At 38.7% G+C, this 18,921-nt stretch overlaps 1 protein-coding gene across 8 annotated transcripts in view; it reads right to left on the bottom strand.

Moving 5' to 3' along the window:
• LOC126299183 (spectrin beta chain, non-erythrocytic 1) overlaps positions 1-18,921 on the bottom strand; it is a 440,083-nt gene that overhangs the window by 33,245 nt on the left and 387,917 nt on the right. For all 8 annotated transcript variants that reach the window (XM_049990953.1, XM_049990949.1, XM_049990952.1 and 5 more), the window contains 3 exons: positions 11,807-12,028; positions 11,582-11,720; positions 113-248 (listed from right to left, as the gene is read on the bottom strand). In XM_049990953.1, coding sequence (XP_049846910.1) covers positions 113-248; positions 11,582-11,720; positions 11,807-12,028 — 497 coding nt within the window. The remainder of the gene's footprint in view (positions 1-112; positions 249-11,581; positions 11,721-11,806; positions 12,029-18,921) is intronic.

Below are 18,921 nucleotides of genomic sequence, written 5' to 3'. Positions count from 1 at the left end.
GGCCATAATTATGTGCACAGAACAAGATGTAAGATGTAAGATGTAAGCCTTCATTCCAAGCTCCAGCAGACAAACTTTTGCATATTTATTGAGAGAAGAAAATGTCCTCTACCTTTTGAGAATCATAGCTCAGAAGCTGAAACTGAGGCTGCAGGTTTGCATGGAAAGATATTTTATTCACCCAGTCTTCCATTTCTTCCTCTGTACTGGCCAAGAACAGGTACTCGGAGCCATCAGTAAGACAGAGCCTGGATTTACAAAGAGACATTTGCAGTTTAAATAAAAAGCTTTGAGACATTTAATAATTTTACTTGTCAGGACATTCAATGAGTCTAGGTCATTAAGAAGTTTATCAGTAACATCAGTACAGAAAGCACACAGAGTTTTTGATGATATTATGCAGCCAGTTCAAACAATCTATCAAATTTGTGCAAGGAAACCACCAGTCTCTATTGCAAAATGTGTCCTACACTTCATAAAATATTGTATAACAGTAATTTCCATTTTGGTAATATTAATTGGTTACTATTGTAAGTTACTATATTTGCAGGAAAAAATGAACAAGAGATTCTCTTAAACAACCATATTATGCATATCTGCTATTGCGCTTTCTTTCAGAGTGGTGGGAACACATGGAGTGAGGAGGAGGAGGAGGAATGATGTGATGTTGTTGTTATTGTGGTCTTCAGTCCTGAGACTGGTTTGAAACGGCTCTCCATGCTAATCTATCCTGTGCAAGCTTCTTCATCTCCCAGTACCTACTGCAACCTACATCCTTCTCAATCTGCTTAGTGTATTCATCTCTTGGTCTCCCTCTACGATTTTTACCCTCCACGCTGCCCCCCAATACTAAATTGGTAATCCCTTGATGCCTCAGGACATGTCCTACCAACCAATCACTTCTTCTAGTCAAGTTGTGCCACAAACTTCTCTTCTCCTCAATCCTATTCAATACCTCCTCATTAGTTACGTGATCTACCCACCTAATCTTCAACATTCTTCTGTAGCACCACATTTTGAAAGCTTCTATTCTCTTCTCGTCCAAACTATTTATTGCCCATGTTTCACTTCCATACATGGCTACACTCCATACAAATACTTTCAGAAACGACTTATCTGACACTTAAATCTATACTCAATGTTAACAAATTTCTTTTCTTCAGAAACGCTTTCCTTGCCATTGCCAGTCTACATTTTATATCCTCTCTACTTCGACCATCATCAGTTATTTTGCTCCCCAAATAGCAAAACTCTTTTACTCCTTTTAAGTGTCTCATTTCCAAATCTAATTCCCTCAGCATCACCTGACTTAGTTCGACTACATTCCATTATCCTCGTTTTGCTTTTGTTGATGTTCATCTTATATCCTACTTTCAAGATACTGTCCATTCTATTCAACTGCACTTCCAAGTCCTTCGCTGTCTCTGACAGAATTACAATGTCATCGGCGAACCTCAAAGTTTTTATTTCTTCTCCATGGATTTTAATACCTACTCCGAACTTTTCTTTTGTTTCCTTTACTGCTTGCTCAATATACAGATTGAATAACATCGGGGAGAGGCTGCATCCCTGTCTTATTCCCTTCCCAACCACTGCTTCCCTTTCATGTCCCTCGACTCTTATAACTGCCATCTGGTTTCTGTACAAATTGTAAATAGCCTTTCGCTCCCTGTATTTTACCCGTCACCTTTAGAATTTGAAAGAGAGTATTCCAGTCAACATTGTCAAAAGCTTTCTCTAAGTCTACAAATGCTAGAAACGTAGGTTTGCCTTTTCTTAATCTTTCTTCTAAAATAAGTCGTAAGGTCAGTATTGCCTCACGTGTTCCAGTATTTCTACGGAATCCAAACTGATCTTCCCCGAGGTCAGCTTCTACCAGTTTTTCCATTCGTTTGTAAAGAATTCGCGTTAGTATTTTGCAGCTGTGACTTATTAAACTAATAGTTCGGTAATTTCCACATCTCTCAACACCTGATTTCTTTGGGATTGGAATTATTATGTTCTTCTTGAAGTCTGAGGGTATTTCACCCGTCTCGTACATCTAGCTCACTAAATGGTAGAGTTTTGTCAGGACTGGCTCTCCCAAGGTTGTCAATAGTACTAACAGTATGTTGTCTACTCCCGGGGCCATGTTTCGACTCAGGTCTTTCAGTGCTCTGTCAAACTCTTCACGCAGTATCGTATCTCCCATTTCATCTTCATCTACATCCTCTTCCATTTCCATAATATTGTCCTCAAGTACATCGCCCTTGTATAGACCCTCTATATACTCCTTCCACCTTTCTGCTTTCCCCTCTTTGCTTAGAACTGGGTTTCCATCTGAGCTCTTGATATTCATACAAGTGGCTCTCTTTTCTCCAAAGGTCTCTTTAATTTTTCTGTAGGCTGTATCTATCTCACTACTAGTGAGATAAGCCTCTACGTCCTTACATTTGTCCTCTAGCCATGCCTGCTTAGCCATTTTGCCATTTTGCACTTCCTGTCGATCTCATTTTTGAGACATTTGTATTCCTTTTTGCCTGCTTCATTTACTGCATTTTTATATCTTCTCCTTTCATCAATTAAATTCAATATTTATTCTGTTACCCAAGGATTTCTAACAGCTCTCGTCTTTTTACCTACCTGATACTCTGCTGCCTTCACTACTTCATCCCTCAGAGCTACCCATTCTTCTTCTACTGTGTTTCTTTCCCCCATTCCTGTCAATTGTTCTCCTTGAAACTCTGTACATCCTGTGGTTCTTTCAGCTTATCCAGATCCCATCTCCTTAAATTCCCACCTTTTTGCAGTTTCTTCAGTTTTAATATACAGGTCATAATCAATAGATTGTGGTCAGAGTCCACATCTGCCCCTGGAAATGTCCTACAATTTAAAACCTGATTCCTAAATCTCTGTCTTACCATTATATAATCTATCTGATACCTTTTAGTATCTCCAGGATTCTTTGATGTATACAACCTTCTTTTATGATTCTTAAACCAAGTGTTAGCTATGGTTAAGTTATGTTCTGTGCAGAATTCTACCAGGCGGCTTCCTCTTTCATTTCTTAGCCCCAATCCATATTCACCTACTATGTTTCCTTCTCTCCCTTTTCCCACGGTCAAATTCCAGTCACCCATGACTATTAAATTTTCGTCTCCCTTCACTACCTGGATAATTTCTTTTATCTCATGATACATTTGTTCAATTTCTTCATCATCTGCAGAGCTAGTTGGCATATAAACTTGTACTACTGTAGTAGGCATGGGCTTCGTGTCTATCTTGGCCACTATAATAAGCTCACTATGCTGTTTGTAGTAGCTTACCCACACTCCTATTTTTTTTATTCATTATTAAACCTACTCCTGCATTACCCCTATTTGATTTTGTATTTATAACCCTGTATTCACCTGACCAGAAGTCTTATTCCTCCTACCACCGAACTTCACTAATTCCCACTATATCTAACTTTAACCTATCCATTTCCCTTTTTAAATTTTCTAACCCACCTGCCCGATTAAGGGATCTGACATTCCATGCTCCGATCCGTAGAATGCCAGTTTTCTTTCTCCTGATAATGACGTCCTCTTGAGTAGTCCCTGCCCGGAGATCCGAATGGGGCACTATTTTACCTCCGGAATATTTTACCCAAGAGGACGCCATCATCATTTAACCATACAGTAAAGCTGCATGCCCTCGGGAAAAATTATGGCTGTAGTTTCCCCTTGCTTTCAGCCGTTCACAGTACCACAACAGTTTTGGTTAATGTTACAAGGCCAGATCAGTCAATCATCCGGACTGTTGCCCCTGCAACTACCGAAAAGGCTGCTGCCCCTCTTCAGGAACCACACGTTTGTTTGTCTAGCCTCTCAACAGATACCCCTCCATTGTGCTTGCACCTACGGTACGGCTATCTGTATCGTTGAGGCACGCAAGCCTGCAAGCCTCCCCACCAACGGCAAGGTGCATGGTTCATGGGAGGGGGGGGGTGTTTATGTTAGGAAACAATTTGCTGCAATGAGACTGTAGTGGGGAGGAACAAAATAGCATAGATTACAAAGCAACTGTTGAAATCAACCACAGTGTGCTGTGTATCATGCTCAGCAACAGGGTTGTCTAGATGTCCTTTGATCACAGTTTAGTTGTCACCGTTAATGCAAGTGGATAGTTTTGCACTATGCTTTTCCGGAGAGATATTATCCATGGTATCAAGGAATTTGGAACAATGAAACAGAGATGAACCAAGATATTGCATAGTTTAGGTGGGCAGTGGACTCCCACTTTAGGGTAGGTGGGAAGGACTTTGGGCTGATATTCTATATTTCAGGTCATGGCAAGAGAGAGCTGAAGCCCTAATGAAGAAAATGATTTAGTTACACCAGTTCTGGATGACGCTGACTGACAGAAGACACACTCTTGTTTCTCACTATCTGGTGCTTACGGAGTGCAAGATCTCTTGGACACTACATTCTGTTTCTTTGAGAAGATTTGGAAAGGTATTTATGATTTGTGAAAGCTTTGGCAAGAGCCAATAAAACATTTTTACATGACATTTGAAAATTTGGCATTTTCCCTATTCCTCAGTAAAAAAAAGGTTGTAAATCTGGAGGCAGCACTTTATTAATATTGGTAATTGATAGTTATTTAATGTTGAAATTAGATCTTCAAATCATACCAAAAACAAACTGTTTTGGAATGATCTTTAATTTGGTGCATCAATTAAACTGTAAATTTTTATGGTATGCAGGTATAAATATGAAAAAACCAAAAACAGCACTTTAGCTTTGCAAACACGTTAATTAATATGGTGCCATTTTGATTTGCTACTATCAGGCAATCAGAATACGGGTTATGCTACTGATCAGTTGGACCCCACAGAATATTTTTTAAAAGAGTATTCAGTAAATACTGGAAGGGAAAAAGCACATACTTGGTGTACTGTTATACTACCAAAAACATGTTTGCATGATGTCATTTGTCCTGTGTTGTGGTTTGTTGATAGACTCAAACCAAGCAGCCATTTTCATTTATATATTTCTGAAGCTAAAGTGCTGCATTGCATGGTTTTCCTATGTATAGTCGTGTAATACAAAAAGATGCAGTCTAATTGATGTGCCACATTAAAAATCTCTCTAAAATGCATTGGTTGTTTGATGATTTTATGAGCCAAAATGCACAGAAATGCGACATCAGCAGATAACAATTGTTACCTCTATTCCAAGTTAAAATGATTTTAACATAAAGAATCTGTCATGGGAGAAGGAATTTTTAATTATGAAACTAGCAAAATGTTGAAAAACATTAATACTGATACCTGAAGTAAAGGTGCACGAAACAAGGAAATGCACTGGTTGCACCTTCAAACTAAGTCACCAACTCTTATGGTTGTCCATGTTCACAGCCTTATGTTCTCGTTTTGAACCCTGGGGCAACGATTATGAGCTATACTAACGAAATGGGAGGGAGCCTGTTATTTATACCTGGAATGACAGGTCTCAGTAGTGTAGACATTCGAAGTGTTGCATGGCACAATGTCTTGGAAGAGAACCAGGAAGTTATACAATGCTCTCTTTTGAAAAGCAGTCAACATTGTTTGGATGTACAGTTATTTGTTCTTAAATTTATTAGTTTTTAAATGTTAAATGCAATGGTTCTTTTTTTTCCAATGATTGATGTCATTTATGGGTGGTATCAATAAAAATGATAGGTATATTTTCATTGTTAACATTGAAAAACAATGAAATAAGGTAAAAATGCAGAACATAATTGAAAAACAAGCCATCAAAAAAGACCCCCAAAATTATCAATAAACAACACTGATTTTGTTTGGCAAAAACTGAATGATTTTTTCTTGTCCCAAGCTACACGAGATAATACTGACAGACAAATGCCAGTGTTGAGTTCTTGTAACACCACTTTTCATTGTTTCTTACTGGAAAGAGTTAACTGCATGATTCATTAACAAATTGTTGGAGAAACTAAACAATAGGTTTGTCAGCAAATAATATGAAAGTGAGATGTTATGTTAATGTGTTATATATTTCCAGACACTTTAGAGAAATCTTTTAATACAGATACTATTCCCTTTTAATGTCATTCTCTTATCACTGTGCATTGCAGATTGTGTAACTCCTAGGAGATCCATACTCTTTGCCTTTGAATATGTCTGCTTGTGTCTGTATATGTGAGGATGGAGATATATATATATATGTGTGTGTGTGTGTGTGTGTGTGTGTGTGTGTGTGTGTGTGCGCGAGAGAGAGAGAGTGTATACCCGTCCTTTTTCCCCCCTAAGGTAAGTCTTTCCGCTCCCGGGATTGGAATGACTGCTTACCCTCTCCCTTAAAACCCACATCCTTTCGTCTTACCCTCTTCTTCCCTCTTTCCTGACGAAGCAACGGTTGGTTGCCAAAGCTTGAATTGTGTGTGTATGTTTGTGTTTCTATCGACCTGCCAGCACTTTCGTTTGGTAAGTCACATCATCTTTGTTTTTATATTAAAAAAAAAAAATGATGATGTAACTTACCAAACGAAAGCACGAAGTCACTCACATCATCTTTGTTTTTATATAAAAAAACAAAGATGATGTGACTTACCAAACGAAAGCACTGGCAGGTCGATAGACACACAAACATACACACAAAATTCAAGCTTTCGCAACCAACGGTTGCTTCCAGTAAAGAGGGAAGGAGAGGGAAAGACGAAAGGATGTCGGTTTTAAGGGAGCGGGTAAGGAGTCATTCCAATCCCGGGAGCGGAAAGACTTACCTTAGGGGGAAAAAAGGACAGGTATACACTCACTCACTCACACACACACACACACACACACACACACACACACACACCCATATCCATCAGCACATACACATCACACAAGCAGACATTTGTAGAGGCCAATATATAATTTGTGAGTAAATGTAACTGGGAAAGTTTTTACAAACCTGCCTAATATTTGCATATACCTACACGAATTTTCTCTTGCTAACCCCGCAATAGTCACACATGCACTGACAGTCCACATGGATAAATTTTTTTCCTTGCGTTTAATCTTGTTGAACCTAGGAATCACATGACAGTTTACCTTCTTACAATCAGCAATACTAAATTACTCAATTATTTTGTTTGGACTGGAGAACTGGTGGTGGAATGGTCAACAATTGCAGACTCTCAGTCTCGCATGAGCAATGGCATTCCATGTAATTTTGTGTTAGCTTTAGGAGTAATAGTAAAAGATAAACCTTTATTGCCATACTACTGTTAATTCTCAAGTGATTTCTTATTACTGCAGTGTTACCCTCTATTAGTTACAGTGCTTTGTTAAGTTCACTTGAAAATTCTGATACAGCACAGATGGTGAAAACGCTATTGACAATATGGCCCAGTGAATGTCGTAAAAGATCAGGTTATGAAATGGAATAAACACATACCTCTAAAAAATGTTAGAACCAGGCCTGAAAATTTAATAACCCGTTTTCCTTATGTAAAGCCTAGTCTAAAACATCTGAAAGTGCCAACTGAAATTTGGATGCACATTCTTACTAATGATATCAGCACAATAGCGGAAAAAACAAATCTGTTTATCAATTCCCAGAGAGGTAAATTTTCCAGCGAAACGGACTGCAACACTATAAATGCAAGTGAAATTTAAGCTCTAATAGGTGTACGGTATTTGGCTGGAATGATGAAGGCCAACCATCTAAATGCAGACGATCTATGGATGACTGGCGGAACAGGGGTAGAAATTTTCAGGCTCTCCATGTCACTGTCTAGATTTTGCTTCCTCTCAGACATCTCCAATTTGGCAACAAGTTGACAAGAGAAGAAAGAGTGAAACATGACAAGTTAGCTCCAATAAGAAACATTTTTGTCCAGAAATGCAAAACAGCGTACACTCACTTCAAATACCTCACAATCAATGAATAGTCAGACGCACTTTGAGGAATTGTCAGTTTAGACAGTATATACCTAGCAAGCTGAACAAATATCGAGTAAAAATATTTGCTCTTTGTGATGTCAGGATGTATTATACTACTGATATGGAAGTGTGTGCTGGAACGTAACCAGAGGGGCCATATTATGTAAGCAATATTCCAGCTGCTGTAGTTCAGAGACACTGTATCCTCATCAAAGGAACTGGCAGGAATATCTGAGTGGATAACTGGCTTACCAGTCTTCAGTTGGTTGAAACACTTAAAAATGATTTTCAGCTAACTTTATTATGAACCATATGAAAAAACCAAAAGGAATTGACACTTAAATTCAAGAAGTCAAGTAAGCATCAAGTGGGTTCAAAAATGCTTGCCTTCAGAAAATCTTGCACTCTTGTATCATATATTCCCAAGAAAGGCAAAAATGTTGTATTGGTATCCAGTCTTCACCATGATGACAGTGCTAATGACAGGTAAAGCAGAAATGATAGTCATGCATAACACGATAGATGAAAGGAGGCATAGACATGTGTACCAAGTTGTATGCTCCCTGCAGTTGCGCAAAACACATTTGCCAATAGCCTGGTCATATTTTGTTTGTTACTCAATGTTGGAGGCATCAATTTGAAATATTACTGTATCTCATTGCTACCTATCAGCATCCCTTGGAGAGCATTAAAGACAAACACCAGTCCTAATTGTCCTATTGTAAAGTGATCTGTTTCCAAATTACATAAAAAAATAAACGTTATTTCAGTATACATATAATTCGAAAACGATGCTTTGCTGATTAACATTGTTCTTATGTGAGAAACAGAATATAAATGTGAAATTAATACTGTAACTAATCGAAAGAAATGTTGTACATGGTCAGGATGTACCACTAAACCTATCATTATAAAATTACTACAGCAAATTAAATAGAACATATAAATAAAGCACATTAATTGAATCTCTGATATATGTTAGCACTAAAATTCAGGCACTAGTTGATTTGTTAAAAACAAATTTAGAAATGTAATTGTTACCTGTAACATAATTGGTCAGAAAATGTTATATTAACTTGTAACTAAGTTGAAAATAGGTGCACTTTGTTCAGCACTGAGATTATAAATTTTTAGCAATGCGTATCTAATATTCGGTTTAACTTTTAATTGTGATTTTATGTAAAATTTTAATTTTCATTTTAGGTAATTGTTAACAAAAGTATAAATAGGGTCACGCAGGTGCCTTGGGGCACTCGTTTTTTGGCTAGGGTTGCGAGCAAATGTATTGTAGGCTCACTCATTTGTTGATTGTTGTGAACACTGTGTCGTTTGATGTCAACTTTGGGTACATGTGATGTAACCGGTACAGTTCACCACGCTCGGACACCAGAGTCCTGGAAATATATTGATATTAAAACTGCACTGTACTTTGTAATTTATTTGGAAGTCTTCCGCAATCCTTTTCATAGGCTGCACAACAAAATGAGACATGAACCCAGGAATTTTACAAAATCCCGAGAACTAAACAACTCTAAATGTTGGTAGAATTGACGTGAAAGCAACAGCGCATCGACTGGGCATTTCACTCAAAACATTTGCAACGTGGAGATGGAAAAATATAAACCTCTCAAATTCTTTAGTGATTCATGCTGCTAAAAACCCACCCAACTGGACTCCATGAAGAGATTTTCTGCACCAGTTGTCTAATGAGCTTGTTACAGAACATGTGAAAGTTCAAACTGCCACGAGTAGCATACTGTCTACTATTCCTTCAAGGATTTGTGAGATTTTCCAAACTGAAAAAAAAGCAAGGCCCACTGACTATTCTAACAAACAGAGAGGACATTGTGCATACTGTGAGAGGAGAAAGAATGGACATACCCAGTACAGCTGCTGCAAATGTAGTAAATATCTGCGTTTGGAACATGCTAGAGTTATTTGTTCAGAAAGTTTAAAAATGGAAGACTGTGACTGAACTAAGTGAAGTGAAGAACTGTTGTAACCAATGTGTGCCTTTCGTAAGTTTATGATATTATTATACATATTTTTCGCACCCATAAATAAATATTGTAACATATCTGGAAACTTACAATTTCAGTGGAACTGGACAGAATTTATAACTTTATAAAAGTTAGTACTTCACACATTAAAATCAAACATAGTAAACTGTATATTCTCAATCACTTTCTTGATTTTTACTTATCAATCTGTATTTATTGCCATGTGGACTGACTGTCCGCAGTGACTACTAATGGTACTAAACATACTGTGACTACTGCAGGGTCAATAATTCAGTAACTAACCCAGTCACCCTGCTGTTTCATTGTTGTAATGACAATTCACACAAATACCTGTGAAAATCTACTCCATAAAATTTCTCACATTTTTACAAGTGCTAAGAATGTTTTGGTGTAATTGGCATACTGACAGGAAATTATTATGAAGTATTTTCTATGACAGGGATACTTGCATTTCTCTACTATAAAATCCCTCCATTATTGTGCTCCTACTTCCATCTCAATAAATCATGTGCAGAACTTGGCAAATTACATAAAACATCTCTTCTTCCTAATAATAACACCTATTATCACCCTGTGAACAGGGAGACAGCATACCTTTACATTCTGAAAATATTCCATTCAGCCTGTAAATATATCAGAAGATGTTCATCCAATTAAATTAGCAAGCACAATAGCCATATCTATAACAAAGGTCTAGAACAAAAAACCATTCCAAGTTGCAAATATTTTGTTTTCCATTTGATGACTAGTTTTGGACTAAGATCCATTTTCAAATCAACATACAAAGTCACAAATAACATTTCTTAAGATCTCAACAAAATTGTTTAATTATCTGTACAACGCTGTGAATTTACATTTCACATTTTGTTGAAACCTTTGGAAATGCCATTTTTGGCTTTGTTATGCTGATTTGAAAATGGGTCTGCCGCGTGCGATTAGCCGAGCGGTCTAAGGAACTGCAGTCATGGGCTGTGCAGCTGCTCCCGGCGGAGGTTCAAGTCCTCCCTTGGGCATGGGGGTGTGTGTGTGTGTGTGTGTGTGTGTGTGTGTGTGTGTGTGTGTGTGTGTGTCCTTAGGATAATTTAGGTTATGTAGTGTGTAAGCTTAGGGACTGATGACCTTAGCAGTTAAGTCCCATAAGATTTCACACACATTTCAACATTTTTAGAAAATGGGTCACGGTCCAAAACTAGTAACTGAAGAAAAAATAAAATATTTTCAACTTGGACTGATTTTTTGTTCTATTGATTAACAGAAGTTGCTGATCCATGTTACTCCGGCATGCTGGAAGTTTGTAAAGGCGGATTCTTTTCACATGTATCACTGACATTAGAATTGAGGACTTTATTCTAAAACATGAACCCATTTGTAAAAGACCAAAGAAAGATTGTCTATTGTATAGTAGATCATACAAAACTGCACTTTATATATGCATCTTGACCAAGTGGTGGATCAAAATAAATGCACTGTGTGTAATAACTTATATGTAACCTGCAAAAATGAAAGATCATCAAGGATGGGTTGTCACTGGTAAAGCTGAAATGATACTCATTTAGGAAATGTATGAATCATCATCTAAATGTGATTTATGTCTTAAAATTTTAAAATTTCAGCTTCAGAATCATTAATCCAACACATAAATGTAAATTTGAAAAACAAAATTTACCTGAAAACATGTTTTCTTTTTGTATAATCTCCAGCTTTTTCACAGCGTGCATTTAATATATTAACGGGTGAGGTAGCTGCCTTGCTTGCAAGAAAATCTTCACTATCTTTGAAGAAACAAAGAAGCTGACCACAAAGAACTGCAACATAAAACTCCTTCTTTAAAACCCATCAAACTTGAACAGTAAAATAAGAATAAGTACCAATACAAAAAAATTTTAAGTACCTGTATAAAATGCTTTCCATGACCTAACTGGAGCCTTTTTCCCTCCACTCTGCAGCTCATGTTTACGATCAAGCATTCCTTTAATTTCTACTGGTGGAAGATGTTCAGGCTGTTCCATTCTTTGTAGTTTGCGGAAGCTTTGTGTACGTCTTCGTGTTGTAAAGCTCGGAGTGCGCTTTGGTTTCTTTGTTTCTATTTTCATACTCTCAGCCCGTTTTATATCTAAACAAAACCAATCACATATTTAAAATACAAAAATAAATTTGTAAAGAGGATAAAAAATGTTTCACTGTGATTTTTTAGTTACTTGTTAGACAGATCGCATTCACGATAAATGTTATGATGTGGAATGTTGCAATGGAACTTACATAGAACGCAGATATATAAGGTGGTTAGAAACAGTCTGAGAAAGCTTGTAAGGCTGTTGCAGGGTAGGTTGTGCTGAGAGAGAATTTTTAAGGACAAAAGAGAGAGAGAGAGAGAGAGAGAGAGAGAGAGAGAGAGAGAGAGAGTTAATTAGCACTGAAGTTAGCAGTCAGGCCATTGCACATGCAAATTCAAGCACCCTGCCCAAGATGGTGTAGTCAAATATCTCATGCACTATCATCTGCATTATGAGAACAACCGACACTAACAGTAGCTGGCAGGCCACTTAAATTTGCATGTGCAACACCTGATTCGCTAATTTAAATGCTAATTAACTCAGAAATGCCACACTATATCAAAAGGTTTTTTAACAATTATTTCTCAGCACAAACTACCCTGCAAAACACTGACAAACTTCTCAGACTTCTGACCACAATGTATATGCAAAAAATGAAAAATTATTTGTATGGTTAGATTTACAACACGCTTGCAGGTTTTTTTTATGTCAGAATGATGTATTATTTCTATTCAAGAATTTCTCTGTAGTATAGGAGTTGTTAAGGAGAAACATCTTTAATCTACACTTGAAAATAGTTTTGCTATCTGTCACGCATTTCATTCAAAGGGCAGATTTCACATCCTTGCTGTGCAAAAGATAGTCATTAAAGTGTAATGCAGATCATATTGACTTCTAGTGTTGTACTCAAGAATAGCTCTGTTACTCACAATCTCAGATGGATTGTTGATAACACATTTCATAACTGAATAAATGTACGGTGTTACTGTGGTTAACATTCCCTGTTGCTCAAAGATACACATGCAAGAGGTAAGCGAGTGAACTCCATACATAATTCTAATTACTTTCTTTCATGAATACTTTTTTTTCCAAGTCAGGAGTTACTCCAGAATATCATTCCATACGACATCAATGAATGAAATTAAAAAAAATATGTTAACTAAGTAACTTTTTTGTCCCCAAAGTTAGCAATTATTCTTATGGCATAAAAAGCTGATTCTAAATGTTTTAGCAGGTATACTATATGGTTGTTCCACTTTAAGTTTTCTTCAATATGCACACATAAGAATTTAGAATTTTTTTACACTGTTTATTATTTCTTGTAGGTATACAAGATTATTGGGAGGTGGTGCATTTTTGATTGGACAAAATTGGATCAGCTGTATTTTTCAAAGTGTAAAGATAACCCACTTGTCCAAAACCAGTGAATAATTTCCATACAAACATCATTTACTATTTCCTGTGTTGAGATTTCTTTGCTCAGATAGAAAACAATGCTTATATCATCTGCAAATAGTAGTAATTCTGTCTCTTGTTTCAAATAACTGCCGTCTGCTTCACGTCTGCTGTGCAGCGAGCTACCTTAATTTAAGTATTAACTGTATTTTTCTTATTTGTCACTTCTTCTTCCGTGTGTTTTTGCTTTTAGGAAACTTTAATTGTAGAGTGCTAGTAATAGTGTTCCATAGATTTCGTGTTTGTTTTGAATACAGTCAGAGAGCGTCCCTTTAGTCAACCATAGTGCCAGTAGTGCTAGTGTTTGTTCTCAATACAGTCCAGAGACAGGTAGTGCTATTTTCATTGTTTTCTACAAGAAGGGGGCTAGCAATCACAGTTTAGTCAACAATCAGCCGCCTTTAGTGAATTAGCAGTCTAGTTAAAAGTTGATTAACTCTCTACAATAAATTGATTTCTTAGGATGGATAGGATGTGTGACTGCTGTGTATGGACGCAGGAGGAGCTGGCCACTGTTCACGAACAGCTGAGCATGTTGATGGCCACGGTCTGCCGTTTTCAGGCTGCTGACTCAAAGTGTAGCGGCAGTGGGGAGTCTGGTGCATCACATGGTACACCTCAGGTGTTACATGCTTCACCCACTGTCCGTGCTGTCGAGACATCTTCGCGGGTACCGGGCACGATTGGGCCACCCTCTGGCCAAAGGGAGTGGCGGGTTCAGCGGGGTTCACGGCGCACGAGGCAGAGGGTAAATGTGGAAGCTGGCCGTGTGGCATCGCCCGCTCTGCCCCTGTGAGTGGACATGTGGCTGCTCCTTCAGCAAGGTCCAAGCAGCCACACGGGGGAGGGGTTATTAGTTATTGGGAGCTCCAACGTTAGGCGGGTGATGGAGCCCCTTAGGGAAAGAGCGGAAAGGTCAGAAGAAGGCCAGTGTTCACTCTGTCTGCTTGCCGGGGGGGTCTCATCCGAGATGTTGAGGAGGCCCTGCCGGCGGCGATAGAGAGCACTGGGTGCACCCGACTGCAAATTGTTGTTCATGTCGGCACCAATGACTCCTGCCGTCTGGGTTCAGAGGTCATCCTCAGTTCGTACAGGCGGTTGGCGGAATTGGTGAAGGCGGAAAGCCTCGCTCGTGGGTTGGAATCAGAGATAACTATTTGCAGTATCATTCCCAGAGCCATTCGCGGTCCTCTGGTTTGGAGCCGAGTAGAAGGCTTAAACCAGAGGCTCAGATGATTCTGCGGAGATCTTGGGTGCAAATTTCTCGACCTCCGCTATCGGGTGGAGAAATGTAGGGTCCCACTGAATAGGTCAGGTGTGCACTACACGCCGGAAGCGGCTACAGGGGTAGCGGAGTACGTGTGGAGTGCACATGGGGATTTTTTAGGTTAGAGAATTCCCTCCCTAGGCCCGACAAGACGCCTCCTGAGATGCGGCAAGGTAGGAGTAGGCAAATGCAACATGGAACAACAATATTAATGTGCTAATAGTAAACTGCAGGAGCATCTACAGAAAGGTCCCAGAACTGCTCTCATTAATGAACGGTCACAACGCGCATATAGTACTAGGGACAGAAAGTTGTCTGAAACCAGACCTAAACAGTAATGAAATCCTAAACTGAGATTGGGATGTATACCACAGAGTCAGGCTGGACAGTGAAGGGGGAGGTGTGTTTATAGCGATAAGAAGTGCAATAGTATTGAAGGAAATTGATGGAGATCTGAAATGTGAAATAATTTGGGTGAAGGTCACAGTTAAAAGCAGGCTCAGACATGGTAATTGGATGTCTCTATAGGCTCAGCAGCTGTTGTGGCTGAGCACCTGAAGGATAATTTGGAAAATATTTTGAGTAGATTTCCCCACCATGTTATAGTTATGGGTGGAGATTTTAATTTGCCGGATATAGACTGGGAGACTCAAACGTTCATAATGGGTGGCAGGGACAAAGAAACCAGTGAAATTTTTTTAAGTGCTTTATCTGAAAACTACCTTGAGCAGTTAAACAGAGAACCGACTTGAGGCGATAATATATTAGACCTTCAGGTGACAAACAGACCCGAACTATTTGAATCAGTTAATGCAGAACAGGGAATCAGCGATCATAAAGCGGTTACTGCTTCGATCATTTCAGCCGTATATAAATATTAAAAAAGGTAGGAAGATTTTTCTGTTTAGCAAAAGTGATAAAAAGCAGATTTCAGAGTACCTGACGGCTCAACACAAAAGTTTTGTCTCAAGTACAGATAGTGTTGAGGACCAGTGGCCACAGTTCAAAACCATCGTACAATATGCGTTGGATGAGTATGTGCCAAGCAAGATCGTAAGAGATGGAAAAGAGCCACCGTGGTACAACAACCGAGTTAGAAAACTGCTGCGGAAGCGAAGGGAACTTCACAGCAAACATAAACACAGCCAAAGCCTTGCAGACAAACAAAAATTACGCGAAGCAAAATGCAGTGTGAGGAGGGCTGTGCGAGAGGCGTTCAATGAATTCGAAAGTAAAGTTCTGTGTACTGACTTGGCAGAAAATCCTAAGAAATTTTGGTCTTATGTCAAAGTGGTAGGTGGATCAAAACAAAATGTCCAGACACTCTGTGACCAAAATGGTACTGACTAAAGGCCAAAATACTAAATGTCTTTTTCCAAACCTGTTTCACAGAGGAAGACTGCACTGTCGTTCCTTCTCTAGATTGTCGTACAGATGACAAAATGGTAGATATCAAAATAGATGACAGAGGAATAGAGAAACAATTAAAATTGCTCAAAAGAGTAAAGGCCGCTGGACCTGATGGGATACCAGTTCGATTTTACACAGAGTACGCAAAGGAGCTTGCCCCCCTTCTTGCAGCAGTGTACCGTAGGTCTCTAGAAGAGCGTAGCGTTCCAAAGGATTGGAAAAGGCACAGCTCATCCCCGTTTTCAAGAAGGGACGCCGAACAGATGTGTAGTACTATAGACCTATATCTATAACATCGATCAGTTGTAGAATTTTAGAACACGTATTATGTTCGAGTATAATGCATTTTCTGGAGACTAGAAATCTACTCTGTAGCAATCAGCATGGGTTTCGAAAAAGACGGTCGTGTGAAACCCAGCTCGCGCTATTTGTCCATGAGACTCAGAGGGCCATAGACACAGGTTCACAGGTAGATGCAGTGTTTTCAGACTTCCGCAAGGCATTCGATACAGTTTCCCACAGTCATTTAATGAACAAAGTAAGAGTATATGGACTATCAGACCAATTGTGTGATTGGATTGAAGAGTTCCTAGATAACAGAACACAGCATGTCATTCTCAATGGAGGGAAGTCTTCCGAAGTAAGAGTGATTTCAGGTGTGCCGCACGGGAGTGTCATAGGGCCATTGCTATTCACAATATACATAAATGACCTTGTGGGTGACATCGTAAGTTCACTGAGACTTTTTGCAGATGATGCTGTGGTGTATCGAGAGGTTGTAACATTGGAAAATTGTACTGAAATGCAGGAGGATCTGCAGCGAATTGACGCATGGTGCAGGGAATGGCAATTCAATCTCAATGTAGACAAGTGTGATGTGCTGAGAATACATAGAAAGATAGATCCCTTATCATTTAGCTACAAAATAGCAGGTCAGCAACTGGAAGCAGTTAATTCCATAAATTATCTGGGAGTATGCATTAGGAGCGATTTAAAATGGAATGATCATATAAAGTTGATCGTCGGTAAAGCAGATGCCAGACTGAGATTCATTGGAAGAATCCTAAGGAAATGCAATCCGACAACAAAGGAAGTAGGTTACAGTACGCTTGTTCGTCCACTGCTTGGATACTGCTCAGCAGTGTGGGATCTGTACCAGATAGGGTTGATAGACGAGATAGAGAAGATCCAATGGAGAGCAGCGCACTTTGTTACAGGATTATTTAGTAATCACGAAAGCGTTACAGAGATGATAGATAAACTTCAGTGGAAGACTCTGCAGGAGAGACGCTCAGTAGCTCGGTACGGGCTTTTGTTAAAGTTTCGAGAACATACCTTCACCGAAGAGTCAAGCAGTATATTGCTCCCTCCTACATATATCTCGCGAAGAGACCACGAGGATAAAATCAGAGAGATTAGAGCCCACACAGAAGCATACCGACAATCCTTCTTTCCACGAACAATACGAGACTGGAATAGAAAGGAGAACCGATAGAGGTACTCAGGGTACCCTCCGCCACACACCGTCAGGTGGCTTGCGGAGTATGGATGTAGATGTAGAAATAAAATGTACAAGTGTGGTACCACAGTGGTTAGCACACTGGACTCGCATTTAGGACGACACTGGTTCAAACCATCATCCAGCCATCCTGATACAGGTTTTCCGCAATTTTCCTAAACTGCTTAAGCCAAGTGCTGGGATGGTTGCTTTGAAAGGGCATGGTCGCTTTCCTTCTCCACCCTTACTTATCCAAGCTTGTGATCTGTCTCTAATGACCTCGTAGTTGACACGGCATTAAAGACTAATATCCTTCTCCTCCTCCTATAATAAAACAGTAGATCATTAACATACAGCAAGAACAGTTGTGGGACCATAATCAAACTTCATGTGACTTCCACTGTCATTTCCCCCATTCATACAATGTGGTATCCCTCTTTGTATTATTTGAACATCGTAGGGTAACATTCTGCATTCTGCTTCTCAAATAATAATGAAACTAGGCATGTGCTGAATTTCATATTCTTTAAATACTTAACTTCTCAAATAGAATATTGTGTCTGACAGAATCAAATGTCTTCAGTAGGTCAATAAGATATCAACTTTTCATTTAAAAATTTTATTATGTGCTAAATAACTGACTCACTAGAGTGGACCTTTAGAAATCCAAACTGCAATTGGCTGAGTACCCCATTACTGCATAGGTGGATGATTATCCTGGAGTAAATTACCTTCTCAAAAACTTTAGAAAATAGTGTAAGGAGTTAAATTGGGAAGTTGTAATTGATGTCTCTGGAGTTATCCTTCTTACAGAGCAGTCTAACAATGGTAATTTTAATCTGTTAGTAAAAACAGCTTGAATTAATGATGCACTGTGTAAGCAACTACAAACATTACATATCACAAGACCACAACTGTTTAATGCTTCATTGGACAAATTATCCACCCTACATGAACTTTTATTTTTTAGAGGGGGATGATCTTGCTTATTTCTGTTTGGGATGTGAGGCTAATTTTTACGTCACTAAATACCCACAGTATTGTTTCTTTGGTGTACTGTTTTGCTTTCTCATTTGAACTATTTGCAATTTTTACACCAGTATTTAAAATATAATTATTAAAAGTATCTTCTACACATTAACAGTTTTTTACAATTCTCGTATTTTCTATAACAGAAATAATGTCATCTTTTATGGCTTCTTTCCCTGTTCCATACTGATTTGACTCTATTGTCTGATCTGTCAGTTTCAGACAAGATATGCATACTCCTGGATTTTTTACAACTTATGTTGCAGTACTGTTGTGAAGAGACTGATACATGT

This window comes from Schistocerca gregaria, chromosome X (genome assembly GCF_023897955.1).
Source record: "Schistocerca gregaria isolate iqSchGreg1 chromosome X, iqSchGreg1.2, whole genome shotgun sequence".
Classification (NCBI taxonomy): Eukaryota; Metazoa; Arthropoda; class Insecta; order Orthoptera; family Acrididae; genus Schistocerca; species Schistocerca gregaria.
This window is presented reverse-complemented; position numbering and strand designations above follow the sequence as displayed.